The sequence below is a fragment of the Conger conger genome, chromosome 10 (genome assembly GCF_963514075.1).
Source record: "Conger conger chromosome 10, fConCon1.1, whole genome shotgun sequence".
NCBI classification, from domain to species: domain Eukaryota; kingdom Metazoa; phylum Chordata; class Actinopteri; order Anguilliformes; family Congridae; genus Conger; species Conger conger.
The window spans coordinates 10,795,726-10,816,992 of record NC_083769.1 but is presented as its reverse complement, the minus strand read 5'-3'; the positions used below and the strand labels follow the sequence as shown (position 1 = coordinate 10,816,992).

The window sequence follows — 21,267 nt, the reverse complement described above, 5'->3', positions numbered from 1 at the left end:
TACTTTTTTTTGTCCTGCATAGAATCCATCATCCCTGAGCACCGAGACTGTCGGAGGTATGAGAGGGGCCATTAGAAAGGGAATGAATGAGTGATAAATGTGGGCAGCATGTAGCCTAGTGGACAAGGTACATGACTGGGACACGGAAGGTTGGTGGCTCAAGCCCCAGTGTCACCACAATAAGATCAGTGCTGCTGTTGGGCCCTTGAGCAAGGCCCTTAACCCCACATTGCTCCTGGGGATATAAAGGACTAACAGTGAGGCTAGAAAGTAAATTAATGAGTGAGAAAGAACAGTAGGGCCCATTCAAAAGTGAATGAGTGAGTGAGAGAGGACTATAGGGGCCCCTGGAAAGTGAATGAGTGAGTGAGAGAGGACTATAGGGGCCCCTGGAAAGTGAATGAGTGAGTGAGAGAGGACTATAGGGGTCCCTGGAAAGTGAATGAGTGAGTGAGAGAGGCCTGTAGGATGAGGCGGACAGGGAGGAAGTTGTGTCACTCACGGCTGTGGGAGGACTGGGGTTCAGGTCAGGGTGTGCACCTCCACTCAGAGGGGTACATTCATTAGATCAAAGGCTCTGCTTGTTGACGTTCGGGGAAAATATATCTTGGTCGTGGAAATGTCAAGGTCTCTCAACGACAAGCCAAAAACAGAGGGGGCTGTATGTCCTGACCCGAGTTTGGTAAAAAGAAACTTTCTGCTCTTTCAATTATTTCCAGACTCCTGCTGCTGATCACTTCTATACTGCTTTCATCTTTTCCTTGGATTTTTCTTTTTTGATGATTTTGAAAAAGACAGAGATGCTTTTTTTTTTCTTCAAAAAAGGTCTTTTAAAGTTTTCCAGTCAACGACAACACTCCACATTTGTTCAGTTGTTTGTTCTCTGGATCACATTAAACGGTTAAGAAAAAAAAAAGGAAAAAAAAAAGATTTTGTAATCCATTAAAACTGGAGCCATGAAATGGCCTATCAGCACAACATTACACAAAATCACAAGAGCGAGTGGGATGAAACTGACAGAAAGAGGGCTTCGCCTTCCAGCGGGCCTTAATGTGGTCTGGGTCCCGGTGTACTTTCTATAAATACCAAGCGCACTCCCTGCCAGCGGAGAGGAGCAGGGGGGGGAGGTTAGGGGTGTTCATTCAAAGTTGATTATATTCTTTAGGACTTCTTCCCCCTCGAATCAACTGTAATTAAAATTCCCCTTTTTCTTGCCGGCGTGGTAACGGGGGAGGAGGAAGGTGGTTGGGCAGAACACCTGCGGATGTGCAAGTGTGGCGGCCTTATCTGAAGATCGGCACCGAGCGCAAGCCTCCACCCGTCCCTCGGCCTGCCTGCTCTGGCAGAGCTGAAGATAGTTTAATTAGCTCAGGTATAAATCACCCACTCAGGAAGCCTCCGCTCCCCCAAGTCACTCCCAGGGTGGGGGCTGGGGAAGGCTTAATTGGTATAATTACCGCTCGTGCTAATGCCAAGGTATTTCATCAGTCCACCACAACAGAGGTCCTGTAAAGAATAGGGAGTTCTCTCCGGCGCTTTTCATCCTGTTTTCATTTTGTCTAATAAGGGAACTCAGGCTTGTAAAAAAAAAAAACTAAACAAAATGGCAACCCTGTGGCTATGCTGGAGACTCGGGCTGCAAGTCGCTAACGCGTTGGTGGGATTAGCGTCAACTTTGTTCTTGGACGAAGGCGGTTTATGGAAGACCGATGCAGATGCAGAGGAAGACAAAGTTGGTTTTTTTTGGTGGGAGAGGGTTTGGTAATAGTAAAATACTTCTGGTTATCTCAGGTGTTCTGTGTCTATGCTTTGACAGACTCTGAAAAATCTGTGCGGATAAATTGTAACCTTGCTCATTGGGGTAACTTGCACTGACACTTGAAGTTTATTCACAAAAAAACTAAAAATATTAACAAATTAAGTATCTTAGTCTTACATTTAGACTTAAAATCTTATTTCTATTGCTTTTTTGCTAAATGAGACAAAAAACTACCAATGAGGTGAGAAAGTTTGACTCATTTCAAGACTTGCCAAGGGGCTCAGAATACCATGTGTCAAGCAAACAGTAACTTACTAATATTATCCACTTGAGAGAGAAATAATAAGATATTAAGTCTTATTAAAAGACTAAAAGCGCTTGTTAAGACATTTTTTGCAGTGTTGCTATTCCTCGTGTCTCCGAAGCCGCGAATCCCGCCGTTGCAAGGCTCCGCAGACCACAAATGCGTTGGGAACGGTGCGACGCGTCCGCTAAACGTTCCCCCCCTCACGGCCCTTTTCCGCTTGTCTCTCCCCCTCCCCCTCACAGACGCCTGGACGCCAACCTGATATCGGAGGTCCCCGAGCGGACGTTTCTGGGCCTGCACTCCCTGAGGCACCTGTGGCTGGACGACAACGCCCTGACGGAGATCCCCATCCGCGCCCTCAACAACCTGCCGGCCCTGCAGGCCATGACCCTGGCCCTCAACCGCATCCGGCACATCCCCGACGCTGCCTTCCGCAACCTCTCCAGCCTGGTGGTCCTGTGAGTGTCGTTCACGGGAGACGGGGGCCGAGTGAAATCGAGCCTGTGCGTTATGTTGCTCTCCAGGACCCCCCCAGGCCCCTGGGTGAGGGGAACGCCTATAACGAATCAGGTGGCTGGGCAGCTCAGTTAGGTGACCTGGCTGGTGTTATGGTGTGATGACCAGAGTTACCAGCACCGGTGGACGGTCCTGGGAGTCCAATGCATTTCCTGCGGTAGAAACCGCTTGGTAATAATATTAATTTGATATTTAGCCAAATATTTCATTCAAAGTGACTTACCGTTGATCGGACTAAGCAGAGGACAACCCCCCCCCAGCTGTGCAGATCTTATCATGGCTACACCGGGGCTTGAACCACAAACCTTCTGGGCCCCAGTCATGTACCTTGGCCACTAGGCTACGTACTCCCCCAACTACAAAATGAATAGACAAGGAAAGCAATACCTGACAAAGGCTGTCGCAGGTCTGCGCCGTTAACCTTACTCCACAGCATTTAATACCTCGCACAGGTATTTCTGTTTCTCGCCACTCCACTTAATGCACCACCTCGTTACTATAACCCTTTACTACAAGTTAATAGGATGATAGCTCAGCAATGTTGAGTAACGATCAGCCTACACTCCTGTGGAACATCCCAAGCTAGGCTTTGAAACAGCTGGTAGCCGGTTGACCAGTTCAGACCAGGTCCATACTCAACGAGGTTTGACCAGCTGAAGCTATGTTTAGAAACAGCTGGTAGCTGGTAATTTCAAGCTGGACAGAGCTGGATTTTACACCAGGGTAGCATTCTGGAGGTATGAGTTCAACATAACATTATGGAACCTTCAGAACTATTCACTGTCGTGAATCCACTTTTGGTTCACTGATGCTTGCATCGTTATTTATTCGTCATGCTGATCATGCTAACTCCAGTTACTCATTGTTTGTGCATTAGCAGATATACAGTATGTGTTGCTCTAACCAATGCAGACATCTTTCACTACTTATAAATGCTGTTAACTTAGAGGCTAAGCAGCTGTCCAGCATTCCATTGAACTTTTTTGTCAGCACTGATTCAAATAGTGGCATTACCACAACATTCCAAGCAACGCATTTGTGGTTTCTAACATGAGCATTAACAAGCGATTAAGTAGTGCTGTGTTGTGTTTATCACAGAGTTATATATCTATATTGACATCATGACTCGAGAGGCACAAATGGAAATTCAATTCAAAAGAGTGTGTGAGAACGTCTTTTTCTAAAGTAATTAGTTATGGCCGATAATTTAACCTTTAACCTTCACAACATCATCTTTTTCATGTCCAGCCATCTTCATAACAACATGATCCAGACACTCGGAAAGAATTGCTTTGAAGGACTGCACAGTCTAGAGACTCTGTGAGTATATCTGTTCTTTAAGGTATCGTAACAAAACTGGCCACACTATGACTAAACGGCCTCAGGCTACAGATGTAAAATGATACTCACTTTGTAGCACAGTCCACAAACGACCTGCATTTTCAAACACCAGCTACACATACAATTTGGGCTGACACACGCACAACTGTACTGCAAATCTTTTTCTAAGGTCCTGAAAGGACCTCGTTCCATTCTGCTTTACTTGGACTTATAAAGCATGCAAATCACATACACTTCCAGAAATGCAGCTGTTTCTATGTCGGTTCAGCCCACTTACATTATAATACTGGGCGATGGATAGAAAGCATAAATTCTTGAGAATTCCCTTATACACCAATACATACAAGCGCAGTGTTGGCTTTGGAATCCAACACCCTATAACTTTAAGACGTCAAGTCGAAGAAAACGGGATATCTGGCTGTGTTCTTACCACAAGCGCAACGTGTAATAATGGCGTGTGATTCAACAACTCGATGTTCGCTCAGATATCAGTGCCGTTTGTTGACTGTAAATAATCCATCAGTAAAGCAATGAGCAGACAGTTGAGGTCGTTTTGGGACACCGTCTTGTTTTCCAGCTAGATTAACTGTAAAGCCCACACTAATCGCTGTATATTGTACTCCAAAGTAAACTGGCTTGCTCTTTCCACACATCAGATTAGACATTGGTGTTGTTTTTGTTCATAAGGCCATTCTAGGTAGACATTTCTGTTACTTATCACTGTTTATGCCCCAGAAATGTGGACCTCATACAGCAGGTTACGGTGTCGGGACACTGTGCTTAAGACTGTTGTTCCTAAAACTCGGACAGAGTTAGTAAAGAAGGTTTTTTTATATTATGTTTTCTGCACTCAACCTGGAATAGTCTGCAAAAGAAACATCAGGACCTAGTTACTCTCAATGAATTTAAAGCCGTTGTAAAGTCCACGGTATAAAAGTCTATTGATAACTGTGACCGTTTTATATAGAAAATGTGATTGTATTTCTCCTGTGCACTTTTGTTCCATAGCATTTTTAGCCGGAGAGTTGTTTTGATGGGACTTTTATTATTGTGTGTGAAACTATATGTACCGCTGCCCATCTTGGCCTGGTTGGAGAAGAGATTTTTATCTCTAATGGGACTAACTTCATTAGGTTCATACAAAGAATAATAATACGATTTGTGAAAATGTATCTTTTTTCGAGATATACTTCAATAAATATTATATTGCACTTAATAACCATGGCCCTCGTATTACCTGAAAATAATTGCCCTCTCAATGACTTCTGTTTGAAGTACTTCTATTCATCACTGGGCCCAAAGGCAGTTTTTTAAAATAATTTGCCACAACATGCAAATGATACATGTAAACCCTGGTTCCTTGTTTCACTGGAAATGCAGCCAATTGCTCTTTTGTACCTGGTATGTCAGTTTACCAGTTTCATGTGATTAAACACAAACAGGCTCTTGTCTGCAGTTCCTCTCTTCAAATATATATAGGGGTGACATGGCTCAGGCAGTAAGAGCAGTCGTCTGGCAGTCGGAGGGTTGCCGGTTTGATCCCCTGCCTGGGCTGTGTCGAAGTGTCCCTGAGCAAGACACCTAACCTGACGAGCTGGTCGGTGCCTTGCATGGCAGCCAATCACTGTCGGTGTGTGAGTGTGTGTATGAATGGGTGAATGAGAAGCATCAATTGTACAGTGCGTTGGATAAAGGCACTATATAAATGCCAACCATTTACCAAATATACTATTATGCAAAACCGCAAATATCAAATAACTACTGACATGAGAAAAAGAAGATTAAAAAAATGTATTAAGTCCATTTGCCTAAATGACAGGCAAATGGACGAAAGTAATGCGGTTAAATGTATTTTTTTCAATGTTACTATTCAATGTCATAAAGTATGGAATTATTTTGGATTCATAATTTTAATCTAAAAATGTAATATAAATAAAACAGTATTCACAGTGCATGTTGATTTAAAAAAACAGTCTGCTGTTTAATTATTTAAACTATGAAACAATTTGGTTAATCCAAGTACTTTATAAAGTATAAAGTAAAAGAGTGAATCGCCTACAATTCATTTTATAATAGTAGACAATCTCACTCAATTGTTAGGATGCAATCCAGATTCTTGGCAAGAAATGCTGTGTGAAAATGAATCCAATGTTTAAATGAATTCCTATATTTAAAAAAAATCTAGAACATGATGTAAAATTAAGAGACTGGGAGCGTGTCAGAGACATGGTGGTCTCTTAGAAAGTGAATGTTTGACATTTGCTATTTTAATGACCTACTGAAGTACAAAGCATAAGGCTTTACAGTTTATGGGATGTTTTGCGGCTGGGATATCAGTTATCCAACTTTACTCTTCATTCAGAATCATGAGATTCCAGACACATTCCAGAGAGAATTGGCTTAATCAGATGAGATATTGTAGCTAAAATACGTAATTCTTACATACAATATACAATATATTGCATGTATAAATGCAAAAAACATAAATTCTGAATATCTATATGTACAGTGGCCTCCTACTAGGTCTTTCCCTCAAGAGACCGCAGTGTCATCACATCTGACTGATAAAGGTTATGTGAAAATGAGGAACAATATGATATTTTTCTTTCACTCATTATTGCGTGATATAGAGTTGTATGAAAACAAGGCTCTTTTTGACAGTTAAAGGTAAACTCTTGTTTTTTTTTTCAGTTCAATATGGGAATTCACTCACTCATATTAATTAATGTGTCATCAAAAGGAAGACCTGACTAAAGCTGTGACAATTTCATAAGTGACGCTAATACTGATCTTTCTAAACTATAAAACAGTACTTTATGTTGGCGGGGGGGATTTGTGATTAGGTTTCACAATGACCGATTCACCGTAATTAATATTCCCACCTGCGTAAAACACGTCTTCTTGTGCACTTCATCATCGTCGTCGTCGTCTTCTTCATCGTCCTCTTGCACAAAAATAAACCTGGTCTTAGCCCTACTGGCCCTAAGCCTGCGATTCCATACTGCAGTAATTTTGAATAAACAGGAGAGTGCAACTTCCGAGGTCCAGATCTCCGCTATCTGGTTCCGACTTATTGAGTTATAACACGATTGCATTTTTCGGTCATTTCGGTTAGGAACGGCGAGCTGCGCACCCTGTATCTGATTACAGTCTTTATCCCGCTTATAATTAAGGCAGAATGTCGGGCTAATCCACATGAACTGTGATCCTTTTTCGGGTAACGTGAGACGCCAGTCCGGCTGATGCCATCTGCATAATCTGGAGCGTTGGCGGTAGAAAGTGTTCGCTTCGACGATGCCGAGCTGTTTGTGTAAGAAACCGGCCTATAGCCGTGTTATTGTTGGGCGTGTTACCGAGGCAGCGCACTCCCTGATCCAAACAATGATGTCGGTTCAGGAAATTAAAAGCATTATTCGACTGGACCGTATCAAGGAAACATTTCAAAACAGAAATGCAGAAAAAAAAGGCTAACTGATGTTCCAAACGTACAGAGAGCAAAACCAGACTTCTCGAACGGCCGACGCGATTCGTTTTTTTCTCCCCTTCTTTTGTATCTACTCGAAAGTAAAAGGCCACACCTGTTTGGCCAATGCCGATCTCAGGCCTGCCATCACTTCCCCCCAGGAATATAGTTGTCACATAATTTCACAACGTGACAATGAATTTTAATTAATGAAACATAAAATGTGCCATTTCTCTCGCAAGTCAGATTTACTAAGGTTTTGCAACTAATATCACATTTCTGAACAGGGTCCGCTTTGTTGGCATGTGTATTTAAGGTGTGCAGAACAAATTTCTCTGTCTCTGAGTTGAGTGAATCAATGCGAACGCAAAATCTGAGAGTAAGACAACAATCAAAATGATTGGGTGTCTTGGGGTGCAGGTGTGTGAGAGTTCACCTTGTGTAAACCCTGGGGCTTGGGCAGTGATAATGAGGGGCGGGGGGAGGGGGGCGGGGGGGGGGGGGGTTTGGGGGGATGTTAGGGCAGCTGGCCTACAGCTGTGGTCTGCGGTGTCCCCCAGCACGTGGGCCATCCACACAGCTGCCGGTGGAATATGGCGAGACCTCAGCTTCGCGAATTAACCCCCCACCACACACACACACCCACACACACACACACACTTACACGCACTCACACACACACACTCACGCACACAGGCACAGGCACAGGCACACACACTCACACGCACACACACTCACACTCACACGCACACACACGCACACGCACTCACACACACACTCACACACACACACACACACACACACACTCACACTCACACGCACACGCACACACACACACACACACACACACTCACACGCACACACACTCACACACACACACAGACACACACACACTCACACACTCATGCACACACACATACACACACACACACACACAAACAGTGTGTTAAACCCCACCTGGGCTCCCGGCCAAGGCAGGTCCCATCGAATTTGAGGACTCACTTCAAAAGACATCGGGCCGCGCGCCAGAAACCTTCCCCAAAACGTAAACATTTAGACTGTTTTGAAAGCTTACACTTAACACTGAAGGATAATACTTATAATTACACGGATAATGAGGTGCAGCCAGTGCAGTATTTTGATAGTCTGTGGAGGAGCTATCATGACAACAAGGGCTGGATGCTAAAGAGGGAGACCTGGGGCTAAATCCAGGCCTATTTCTTTTCCTCTCCCCCTCCCAACCCCCATCCCCCCAGTCATTTCTATATATTTTCTTTTCCTTTTAATTCCTCATTTAAAAGTGCAAACACAACTCCATAAAAAGGAGCTTTCTTGAATTAAAGGATTTTCATTATTGTACCCTTTAATTTTCAGTTGAATAAAGTTGAAAAGAGACATTAGAACTCAACTGTAATAAAACAATGGAGCCTTTTGAAAACATCAATTCGCATACAAACACGTTTCTCCAGCACCTGTGCTAGCGGCTTCACAACCATGACAACAAGCTTGTTTTATTCTCTGGCTTAATTCCTTCACCTGACAAAGTTTCCTAGTCTGCCATTAAAAGCACATTCCAACATAAACACCTTGTGAATTAGAGGTCGTCTGATGTAAGACCAAGAATATCAAACTGCAGTTGTCTCCGTCAGCAAACAGTCATAGCCAAACACGTTCTGCTGGTGTTCTGGAGGTTTCATCCCAAGGACTTGATCTTCTACTTAAGCAAAGGAAAATAAATTGTCCAACAAAGAAAAACAATTAACAGATCTAACCTCATGCAGAAACTAAAAGGAGCTCAAACCCCAAGAACACACCTCATAAAAAGAAATCTGTACCAGAAGCAACAACACAACCTGAGAGATTTTTAATATGAATTCACAGCATGGTCACTTTACCTGTTTACTAATGTGAAAGTTATCCTGTTCTCCTCAGAGACCTGAACTACAATGACCTGCAGGAGTTCCCAGTGGCTATCAGAACCCTAGCCAAGCTTCAGGAGCTGTGAGTGTGCCAATCCTGTAGTTATACTGAGAACAGTGCAGTGGGCCTTCTGCAATCCTGTAGTTATACTGAGAATAGTGCGGTTAGCTTCAGCAATCCCGCAGTTATACTGAGAATAGTGTGGTTAGCTTCAGCAATCCCGCAGTTATACTGAGAATAGTGTGGTTAGCTTCAGCAATCGTGCAGTTATACTGAGAATAGTGTGGTTAGCTTCAGCAATCGTGCAGTTATACTGAGAATAGTGTGGTTAGCTTCAGAAATCCTGCAGTTTCACTGAGAATAGTGTTGCTAGCTTCAGTAATCATGCAGTTATACTGAGAATAGTGTTGTTAGCTTCAGCAATCGTGCAGTTATACTGAGAATAGTGTTGTTAGCTTCAGCAATCGTGCAGTTATACTGAGAATAGTGTGGTTAGCTTCAGCAATCAAGCAGTTATACTGAGAATAGTGTGGTTAGCTTCAGCAATCCTGCAGTTTTACTGAGAATAGTGTTGTTAGCTTCAGCAATCTTGCAGTTATACTGAGAATAGTGTGGTTAGCTTCAGCAGTCCTGCAGTTTTACTGAGAATAGAGCGGTTAGCTTCAGCAGTCGTGCAGTTATACTGAGAATAGTGTTGTTAGCTTCAGCAATCCTGCAGTTTCACTGAGAATAGTGTTGTTAGCTTCAGCAATCGTGCAGTTTTACTGAGAATAGTGTGGTTAGCTTCAGCAATCCTGCAGTTTGACTGAGAATAGTGTGGTTAGCTTCAGCAATCCTGCAGTTTGACTGAGAATAGTGTGGTTAGCTTCAGCAATCCTGCAGTTATACTGAGAATAGTGTGGTTAGCTTCAGCAGTCCTGCAGTTTTACTGAGAATAGAGTTGTTAGCTTCAGCAATCGTGCAGTTATACTGAGAAGAGTGTGGTTAGCTTCAGCAATCCTGCAGTTTTACTGAGAATAGTGTTGTTAGCTTCAGCAATCTTGCAGTTATACTGAGAATAGTGTGGTTAGCTTCAGCAGTCCTGCAGTTTCACTGAGAATAGTGTTGTTAGCTTCAGCAATCATGCAGTTTTACTGAGAATAGTGTGGTTAGCTTCAGCAATCCTGCAGTTTGACTGAGAATAGTGTGGTTAGCTTCAGCAATCCTGCAGTCTTACTGAAAATAGAGCGGTTAGCTTCAGCAGTCGTGCAGTTATACTGAGAATAGTGTTGTTAGCTTCAGCAATCCTGCAGTTTGACTGAGAATAGTGTGGTCAGCTTCAGCAATCCTGCAGTCTTACTGAAAATAGAGCGGTTAGCTTCAGCAGTCGTGCAGTTATACTGAGAATAGTGTTGTTAGCTTCAGCAATCCTGCAGTTTCACTGAGAATAGTGTTGTTAGCTTCAGCAATCATGTAGTTTTACTGAGAATAGTGTGGTTAGCTTCAGCAATCCTGCAGTTTGACTGAGAATAGTGTTGTTAGCTTCAGCAATCGTGCAGTTATACTGAGAATAGTGTTGTTAGCTTCAGCAATCGTGCAGTTATACTGAGAATAGTGTGGTTAGCTTCAGCAATCGTGCAGTTATACTGAGAATAGTGTGGTTAGCTTCAGCAATCCTGCAGTTTTACTGAGAATAGTGTTGTTAGCTTCAGCAATCTTGCAGTTATACTGAGAATAGTGTGGTTAGCTTCAGCAGTCCTGCAGTTTTACTGAGAATAGAGCGGTTAGCTTCAGCAGTCGTGCAGTTATACTGAGAATAGTGTTGTTAGCTTCAGCAATCCTGCAGTTTCACTGAGAATACTGTTGTTAGCTTCAGCAATCATGTAGTTTTACTGAGAATAGTGTGGTTAGCTTCAGCAATCCTGCAGTTTGACTGAGAATAGTGTTGTTAGCTTCAGCAATCCTGCAGTTTCACTGAGAATAGTGTGGTTAGCTTCAGTAATCGTGCAGTTATACTGAGAATAGTGTGGTTAGCTTCAGTAATCCTGCAGTTTGACTGAGAATAGTGTTGTTAGCTTCAGCAATCCTGCAGTTTCACTGAGAATAGTGTGGTTAGCTTCAGCAATCGTGCAGTTATACTGAGAATAGTGTGGTTAGCTTCAGTAATCCTGCAGTTTGACTGAGAATAGTGTTGTTAGCTTCAGCAATCCTGCAGTTTCACTGAGAATAGTGTGGTTAGCTTCAGCAATCGTGCAGTTATACTGAGAATAGTGTGGTTAGCTTCAGTAATCCTGCAGTTTGACTGAGAATAGTGCAGTGGGCTTCAGTGTCAGAACCCTGGCATGACAGCATACCCCTGCCCCATGTGAATGTTATGGTTTTGTTTTCCCTGGTAATCCTATTTAGCGCAGATAATGTGGCCCTCCGATGTAATCTCACTCAGCCACAGCAGATGCTCATACAAGTATTTAAAGCCTCCCTTCTCACATGTCCAAAAGTGTTTTCAGCTTTTGAGAGACAGGTGCTGCTTGTGACATGCTCACTGTGCGTTAACAGGGTTCTGAAACTCAGTCACGAACAGCGAAGGCCTCTAAACTACTGTGAATAAGTAGAGCAGGAATGGGTTTTCCTGAAATAACTTTTCAAAATAACAGCCAAAAGAGATAAGGCAGTCACCCCTAAATGACCACATTAATACATTTTTTGAATTTATGTATTATAATGTACTATAATAATATAATATATAATATTTCTTTAATAATATTTATTTCTTTCACCACAGGGGATTCCACAACAATAACATCAAGGCCATTCCTGAGAGGGCCTTTGTGGGGAACCCTCTCCTGCAGACCATGTGAGTTCTTCTTAGGGGTAATGATGTCCTCCTAATCTCTCAGCCCCAACTGCCAACATGCACCTCCCCTAATCTCTCAGCCCCAACAGCCAACATGCACCCCCCCCCCCCCCCCCCCCCCCCCAATCTCTCAACCCCAATTGCCAACACGCAGCTCCCCTAATCTCTCAACCCCAATGGCCAACATGCACCCCCCTAATCTCTCAGCCCCAATGGCCAACATGCAGCACCCCTAATCTCTCAGCCCCAACTGCCAACATATACCTCCCCTAATCTCTCAGCCCCAACTGCCAACACGCACCCCCCTAATCTCTCAGCCCCAACCGCCAACATGCAGCACCCCCCCTAATCTCTCAACCCCAACCGCCAACATGCACCCCCCTAATCTCTCAACCCCAACTGCCAACATGCACCTCCCCTAATCTCTCAGCCCCAACTGCCAACATGCAGCACCCCTAATCTCTCAACCCCAACAGCCAACATTGATAATGGTCATAACAGCTATGTAAAAAGAGGTTTTCAAGACACTGCAGATAAAGTATGTCCAGTATGTTAAAACAGAAACATTAAGTAATTGTTCTTTTTGCTTTATTTTCACTTGCAGTCATTTCTATGAGAATCCCATCCAGTTTGTGGGCAAATCCGCCTTCCAGTTCTTACCCAAACTGCACACGCTGTGAGTAACCCAGACCTTCACAACTCTTAAGCCTGCAATTTCCGCCAGCAGGAAAGGTGAACATTCGATGTTGAAATGATTTCTCATATACTCGACTACTCACAGGGCAAATGTGAGTGAAGGGGGATATGAAATCAACGAATAGTTCACAAGGTTTTTATCTCAGGCTTCAGGAGACTCTACTGCTGCCAGCTCCTCCACAGAAGAATGCAGAGCCAACTCCTGTTTGGAACAAAATGCTTACATGGATATTATTAATCTCTTGAAATATTTTTTTGAACCTGAACCCATTGCGTTGTTAAATTGTCAATTTGCTACTTTGTTTCTGTTATTTTGGGTTGGGTCATGTACAGCACATTGTACTGCAGTTCGGTATGAAATGTGCTATACAAAATAAAGTTTTGCTTATTTGCCTGCTTCACAGACACAGATTAAGGCTAGTCCTAGACTAAATAAAATTTTGAATGGATTCTCCATATAAAACTAAATAGTCTAAGTTAGTCTAGTCTAGTTTATCCATACAAGCAATTGGAAACTAATAAACAGTGGCCAAAATTACATTACATTACATGTCATTTGGCTGACGCTTTTATCCAAAGCCAGGTCATACACTTCTCATGTAGTTGACCGACTTCAGGTCAATGTTAGCAAGCATTATCCCCCACACGGGCATGTTCTTGCCTAGATGAAGTGTGAGAACTTGGTACTTTATAAATCTCTCATTTTACAAATCCTTGGAAATGATGAATGATGTGCAGAGAACATGAAGGATGCTGAACGCAACAGGACAGCTCCCAAGCCTCTTGTTCTACGCGGTGTAACGGTGTTGTTTTTGGAAGGGGGGCGCAAGGTATATTAGTTTGCTCTCCAGTACAGCGAAATGAGCTGTGAGTCCTTCAGCAGAGTTCAGACCACAGTGCTTAACACTCAACGATGTCCCCGAGGCTGGTCTACTGCGGCCTGCGGGGCTTGTCTCCACTCTAGCGCACCGTAATTCATGCCAGATTGAGTTCTCTCTGTCCGTTTCAGGTCCCTGAACGGAGCAACGGAAATCAGAGAATTCCCCGATCTCAAAGGAACCACCAGTCTGGAAATACTGTAAGTTTCCGTGCCCTTTTCCACACGTACTGCACGTGCATGTACGCTCTTGCACATGCGGCATGTTCGGGCGGGGCTGCACATGTGCATGTGTGTACACATGTTTGACTGAAATACAGTTGGCTCCAGAATTATTGGCACCCTTGATAAATATGGGAAAGAAATTGTGTAAAAAAAAAAAAAAACTGTAAACTAACAAATAATACCATTATTGAAATAAAAGTTATTTTCCAACATGTTTTAATGATTCAATGGAATCAAAATGTACAAAATGCATTTCGTAACAAGGTTCCACAATTATTGGCAGCCTTTGGTTTAACACCCGTGGCAAAGATGGCAGCTATGAGTCTTTTCCTATAATTTGTGATAAGATTTCTGACCATTCCTCCGTGCAGTTTTCAGAATCATTGATAGTCTTCGGTTTGCGCTGGTGGACCCCCCTGTTCAGTTCGGACCACAGGATTTCAATGTCTTTTCATGCGTTTAGTTGCTGCCACATGATTGGCTGATTAAATATTTGTATTAACAAGCTGGTGTACAGGTCTACCTAATAAATTGCTCACTGAGTGTACGTTTAATGAAAGCATATACATATACCATGTTCTGGGTGAATACTTGATTGGATGATTCGTGTCTCTATTTCGAGTAGAACTTAACCAAGATATGTAACCATAGCTACATATTGAAGCCACCTTAACGGCTTGAAGTAGTTCCAGTAGTTAGTCGGTTGCTAGGTGATTGCTAGGTATTCAAAACAGCAGACCCGAGAGATGAGGTGAGGCGTTACTGCATAATTAAAGGCGATTGCCCTAATGGAAGTATATGAAGCATAAAAGCATTATATAATCTTCATATATGAAGTATCGAAGTTGCTAGGGTATTACTAGTCAGTTGCTATGCAGTTGCTAGGTATTCATATCATAGCCGCCAATCAGAGGAGTGAGATGAGGAGTTAATGCATACTGCAAGGCAATTGGTTTAATGACATTATATGAAGCACATACACTCACTGCACAGAAGAGCATCTCTGAACACACAACGCATCATAACTCTAAGTGGATAGGCTACAGCAGTAGAAGTCTACAAAGTCTAATAAATACCTAATAAAGTGCTCACTGAGTGTAGCTTCATGTATCAAGTCAGTGATGAACTCTATATGACCTTCGGCTGCTAGAGGGCAGATGGCATTGTGACATCACAGGGGTAACTGAGGCACACAGCTAATTTGCATATCAAATGTGGATTGACTGAACTGTAGAAATATCAGTTTACAGTCAGAGTGGTTAGAAAACTGTTCTCCAACAAGCACTCATAATTCAAAGTCATACCCAAAAGTTGTTTCGATGAGAGTGGTGCTCGACAGCAGGTGCAGAGTGTTTGTGAAACTTCTAGAAGCCTTTATCACAATCTTGTCACATTCGGTTGTAAATAGTTGCAATATCAAGCTACCATCTGCATATATTCCAGTTGGCTGTAAAACTGTAAAAGGCTTGTGGGGACATCTAAAACAGAATCCTAAGTAGCTGGTTCAGTTGTAGCTCAGTTTAGCTCTTCTTCTTTAGCTCCAAGTTGAAGACACATGCACTGATTAGTGCTCAGATATCTGTGCTGGTTTGGCCAGTGGGCTGCAGTGTGAAGACATGCCATTTGGCATTCCTGTTCGGGAAGCACATGGGGGGGGGGGGGGGGGGGGGGAAGCAAACATAAGAAGGAAAAAGGGATACTGCAAGCAGGAATGTCAGAATCCAGGGCCAGCAGAAATACTGTAGGGCGCTCCTCGGTGTCCTGGCTAAATTCCCAACCTGTATCCTCTACCTATTCCTTGGTTCTACCTGTTCATGCACAGATTAGTGCATGTTGCGGTAGTGACACTGGAATATGGATGTGTTTATAGTGAGTCCCATACGGCTCCAGACAGAAGGCATCACAGCTAATATTAGGGTCAAGTTAATTTTACTTCAGAAAATGCATTACAATTTAATCAATTACTTGGCTAAATCCCCACTGGACATTCCTGAAGGGAATGAATTGGAATTGGCATCATTGGGCTTGATGCTAAATAACCAGCATAGGGCAACGCAGATGCCACCTGAAGCTGTCCGAATGTAATGGTGCGATTTTGTAGACAGAACATGTTCACATTCCTTCATGAGGGTAGGCTTAGCAGGATGGCCAGCCAAAAATAAACAAATGCCTTCACTTATTCAGTGGTTCGGCAAGGTTGTGTCTCCTGTCAAACGATTCAGGCACAGTACCATGACAGTAGATGGACTGGCGCTCCTATTGACCAAGCCTCAACCCAGAGTCAGAACACTGAGATGCCTGTTCGGTGTGCGTGTTGTCAGGGACCGCTGCACGTACTCTCGCTGAGCTGCGTGTATCAGCCTTGCTCGTTTAAATGTGGGTTCCCAGAGATAAATTCTTTCCTGTTGTTGATGCCAAGTTTGGTGCAAGCATTGTTTAGCGTCCAATGGAGGACACATGAGAAGGCCCCTTCAGCGTTCTTCCATTGATTGGATAATGGATTTGAACTGTTCCTCAGCATTACGTGTGGTCTGTTATTATTTTATTTTGCTAAAGAAATACGTCGGTCTGCATTCGGTTATCTTAATGGGTCTGGTTAGCTTGCGTCCGATTGTCCTTCTGTCAGCGTTGATTAACAGAATTCCCTTCCAGTTGACGGCAATTGATAGGGATGCAGACCTCTGTTTAAAAGGACGACCAATGAAGGCACGTCCAGGCAGAGAAGACAGAGCGAAGCGAACAGGGTCTCCCATTCAGGAGATGATTGCGGGGCTGGCAGCCGTGGCGTGGGGGCGGTGGTGGGCCTGGGCTTCCAGTGTGGGGGGGCTCCATTGTGCCATCTGTCCCTGGCTGTTAGTGTCGCCTGACTGGGGATTCTCGCCTGCCTTGCCCAGGACAAAAGGCTCCGGGCACTCACATGTCCAACGCTGGTGTCTTTCAGGACTCTGACGAGGGCCGGACTTACCTCCCTGCCTTGGAGCCTGTGCCAACAGCTACCCAGCCTCAGAGTGCTGTGAGTGCCCCCCCTCCCCTCACATCTCAACCACACGCCTTCAGATCAGTGGTCTCCAACCCTGGTCCTGGAGAGCTACAGGGTCTGCCGGTTTTTGTTGTTACTCTACACTTAATTAATCAATTAGAGCAGTTGATTACACAGTTAACTCACCTCACCTGGCTACCTGGGTCTCAACAAGGTGCTTATTTTAAGGTGAAAAGTAAAACCAGCAGACCCAGGACAAAGGTTCAGTTGCACCAGGCTAAATCAATCAAACACAGAAAAGTATTTTCATCCAAATAATTACGTATTTGACCCAGGTTGTGAGCTCCATAAATCTTGGGAAAAGGCCTATTATTTTCTTGATTTGGCTCTGTACTCCACAATTTTAGATTTGTAATCAAACAGTTCACATGGGATTACAGGGCGGATTTTCAACTTTTATTAAAGAGCATTTTATACATTTTGAGTTGTGCCAATGAAAGTCAAGAAAGCCATTATGAGGCTGAGAGGTAATAAAAAAACACTGAGACATAGTCCATTAAGAAGAAAGAGCACTGGTGTATGTTTAGGATCATGGTCTTGCTGTGGGATGAAGCATCGCCCAATGAATTCGGAAACATTTGGAGGAAGCCATACATGCCCAAACTATGAAACTATAAACTATACTGCCCCACAACCTCACAGATGAGGATGTTATGGATCTTGGGCAGTTGCTCCACGTGTTCCTCTTGCCATCACTCTGATACAAGTGAATCAAAATAATCTTGGTCTCATCTGTCCACAATATCTTTTTCCAGAACTCTGCATCCTTCTTAAGTACTTATGTATTAGCAAGCTGTAACCAGGCCATCCTGTTTTAGTGGCTAACTAGTTTGCATCTTGCAGTGTAGCCTTTGTAGTTCTGTTTGTGAAGTCTTCTGTGGACAATAGTCAGTGACATATCCACACCTGCCTCCTGAAGAGTGTTTCTGATCTGATGGTTTTCTTCATTATGGTGAGAATTCTTCGGTCATCAACTCCAGAGGTCTTTCTTGACCTTCCAGGTCCTTTGCAATTACTGAGCCCAGCAGTGGTCTCTTCCAAACACTTGATTTTAGCAAGCCTAAGATTTGGCCTATGTCTAACTGTTTTCCTTTTTTGTTTAAGTTGACACTGTAATGGTTAGGTTTCTGGGGGTTGTGGGGATTGCACTGCACAATTTCCTGCATACACCACAATGAGAATGAGGTCTTCAATTCCACGTGGAAGACTTAAATTATGGCATCTAAAAAGAAAGGGATCAAGTGCACCTTCGAGTAGCACTAATTTATGGACTGCGTAGAAAAGATGACTAACCAGCATGTCCCAGATTGCATCTCTATCTGTTAAAACTGGCCTGGATCTCTTAAATCTTTTTCTAGTCATTGGAGCCGCGGTTTTCAAATTCACATAACACCCGTAACTGCAGCCGTGCGTAAAGTTTGTCCTCTTGATGTTTTGCAGTGAACTTTCACATAACCAGATAGAGGAGCTTCCCAGCTTCCATCACTGCCAACGGCTCCAGGAAATGTGAGTTTGTGTGTATTTTTCATTCGGTTTTCCTAGCATACTACACAGGTTAAGGCCTTCCACCCACTCTACACAAGCCCAATATACAGGGGTGCAAACTGCACGGTTGCCTCACATCAACACTTTTTGTATCGTAAGCTGCGATACACCGGCAGTCAAAATGGCTGCCGAGCAAGTCTACGTAATACAAATCACTTAAATAACTGAAAACACACAACCGGATACTCGTGATTTGGTGAGGACTGCAATATATCACAAGGATACACACAATTGCACAACAACCTGACTGTGTGTACGTGTACGTGTACGTTGCCGTCTACCTCCGTGCGTAACCTGTGCAAGCCTTTCCCTCGGGACGTTAAGTCTTTTGACTTTTTCTTCAATTATTTTCTTATTATTATTCAAACATAAGCTAGCTGCCAAGTTTCTCTTTGTATGGAGTGCTTTCCCTTTGCTGGCTGAAGGAACAGCCCGATTAGGTCTTTTGTTTCGCTCCTTCTTTGCAGAGGCCTCCAGCATAACCTGATACGGGAGATCGAGGCCAGCACGTTCCAGCAACTCAGCTCCCTGCGCTCGCTGTGAGTACATATGAAACACATATTTTCAATACATTCACATAGAATATATAGGGGGCATATATTATAAATGTGTAAGAAGGTACGTAAACCTTATATTTAGGAGTAACATTCATGAAGAATTTGTGAAAATATGTTTTCATGATGCAAAACAGGTTGGGAAAAACATATGGTGTTATATTGTACATTTTATTATTATTGTCTATGTGTCACGTATAGCGTCCACAATATTATTAAAGTATGAAGTATATTTAAGTATATTAAAATATATATCTTTGTGATGGGAGGGTGAGTATACCTCCATGGACACCTGCCCTCTCCAGGGTGAAACAACCTCTTGTTCACTTATAGTATACACTGCTTATTTTACAGCCAGTCTCAAAGCACTTAAGAGATGTTCTTGGTGCACGAATAATACATGCAATGGTTTGGGTCATAGTTCATGTTCCCATGTACGGTTCCCATGTAATTGTGCCAAAAGTGGTCTGTATACCAGCAGCCAGCAGACTTATAGTCTGCCTAACACTCCCACCTTGTGGTCAAGACCAACCAAGAAAGGCAGAATGTAAACAGTGCCCACCCTCATAAAGAGTCTTGGTGTACAAGCGCTGATAAAACTCCCACCAGTTATTGCTTTTAGCTCACAAAAAGGTTGGAATACAGACAGAGGGAACCTGGCACTAGTTCAGCTCCTAGTCCGAGAAGCTTTTCAAACCACGCCGGTGGTTTACGCCCAGAATACAGCACCAAGAAATATTTTTTCATGAACTGTGAAGCAACTTTACACAGGTGTGTAGATATTATCTTGTAATCAACAAGATGACATTTCTTGTGGTCTGCCTCTGTTCTAGCGATCTGAGTTGGAATCGCATTGAGACCATACACCATGATGCCTTTGCTTCTCTTCAGAGCCTGGTAAAACTGTAAGTATTTTGATGCCACCTTCAACAGATAATTGTGCCTTTTGAAATAAAAAACACATACATTTAAAACTTGCGACACTTTTAGGGACCCTATCCAAGATTCTGAAACTTTAATGAAACTTCACCTTGCCAAGAGCCTTTAGCTTACTGTACAAAAACAGTAAGGAGGAGTCTTTCTTCATGCATATTTCTCACTGTGAAAAAGCATTCCTTGGCATTGATTAAGTAGCTTGAGTTTTTATGTATTTAGTATTTACGAAAAGTAACAGCAGCTGGCTAAGTGAAGAAACATGCTTTTAATCCCTTATGAATTGAACTTTATTATGTCAAGACCATAATAAGGTGAAAACAGAAAACCTAAATGAGCTCACTGGAGAGGTTGACTTTTACATCTGCACAAAGATGTAGTCCAAGACATCCAGAATCTGGGGTTACAGACAGGACACAGGGTTCCCAGACTTGGCCTTCAGGTTCCCCACTGTGTTCTGAGTCTTGTTCCAGCCACAGTTGCAATTACTGGATTTTAACAAGATTCACTGCTCTTTATTAGACACTTTTACTGTTTGCTGAAGAATAACTTGCCCTCTTAAGACCTGAGAAATATCTATACAATTAATACATGTCCCTTACTGTGCTTGCCCTCTTAAGACGTAAGAAATAGCTATACCACTAATACTTGTCCTATACTGTACTTACCCTCTTAAGACCTCTTAAGACCTGGGAAATAGCTATACTATTAATACATGCTCTCATTTAATCAGTCAGATCAACTATTGATTTTATATAATGTTCAATATGGCAAATAATTTGCTTCAATAATCGGATTGAATTCAGACTGACAATTAAAATCAGTAGGGTCCTAAATGACGTAAGTGTGGAGTTCAATGGGGAAAAAAAGAGCCAAAGCTGTATTGGAAGGAAAGAAACAATGCAAAAAAGGGAAGGGTCTGGAAAGAGTCTGAGAAGCCCTGAGGCAGAATGGCACAGGACTGGAGCACTGGACGGAGCTGTGCAGGATCAAGAACCCTGATGCTGTTCTTCTTAACAGGGACCTAACGGAGAACCTTCTCAGCATCCTACCTCTGCAAGGGCTTGGTGGTCTGACCCACCTCAAACTGAAGGGCAACCTGGCACTTTCAGGGGCTTTCACCGAGGAGGACTTCCCCAAGATGAGGTAGGCCAATGGGACTTGGGAAAAACTTGAGACCCAGTAGTTCATGCATTATGATACAGTATCAACATCGGAGTGACCCATTTTTAAACACATTTCCATTGCACAAAAATTG

The 21,267-nt window shown here is 43.1% G+C and overlaps 1 protein-coding gene across 4 annotated transcripts in view; it reads left to right on the top strand.

Annotated features, from left to right (window-relative positions):
* The window catches only part of LOC133139386 (leucine-rich repeat-containing G-protein coupled receptor 6), a 98,403-nt gene that overhangs the window by 71,390 nt on the left and 5,746 nt on the right, over positions 1–21,267 (top strand). The window contains exons 5-15 of one of the 4 annotated variants that reach the window (XM_061258891.1): positions 2,309–2,524; positions 3,831–3,902; positions 9,319–9,387; positions 12,068–12,139; positions 12,744–12,815; positions 13,845–13,913; positions 16,879–16,950; positions 18,418–18,483; positions 18,990–19,061; positions 19,910–19,981; positions 21,030–21,155. In XM_061258891.1, coding sequence (XP_061114875.1) covers positions 2,309–2,524; positions 3,831–3,902; positions 9,319–9,387; positions 12,068–12,139; positions 12,744–12,815; positions 13,845–13,913; positions 16,879–16,950; positions 18,418–18,483; positions 18,990–19,061; positions 19,910–19,981; positions 21,030–21,155 — 978 coding nt within the window. The remainder of the gene's footprint in view (positions 1–2,308; positions 2,525–3,830; positions 3,903–9,318; positions 9,388–12,067; positions 12,140–12,743; positions 12,816–13,844; positions 13,914–16,878; positions 16,951–18,417; positions 18,484–18,989; positions 19,062–19,909; positions 19,982–21,029; positions 21,156–21,267) is intronic. The other 3 variants (XM_061258894.1, XM_061258893.1, XM_061258892.1) reach the window with 3 other exon arrangements.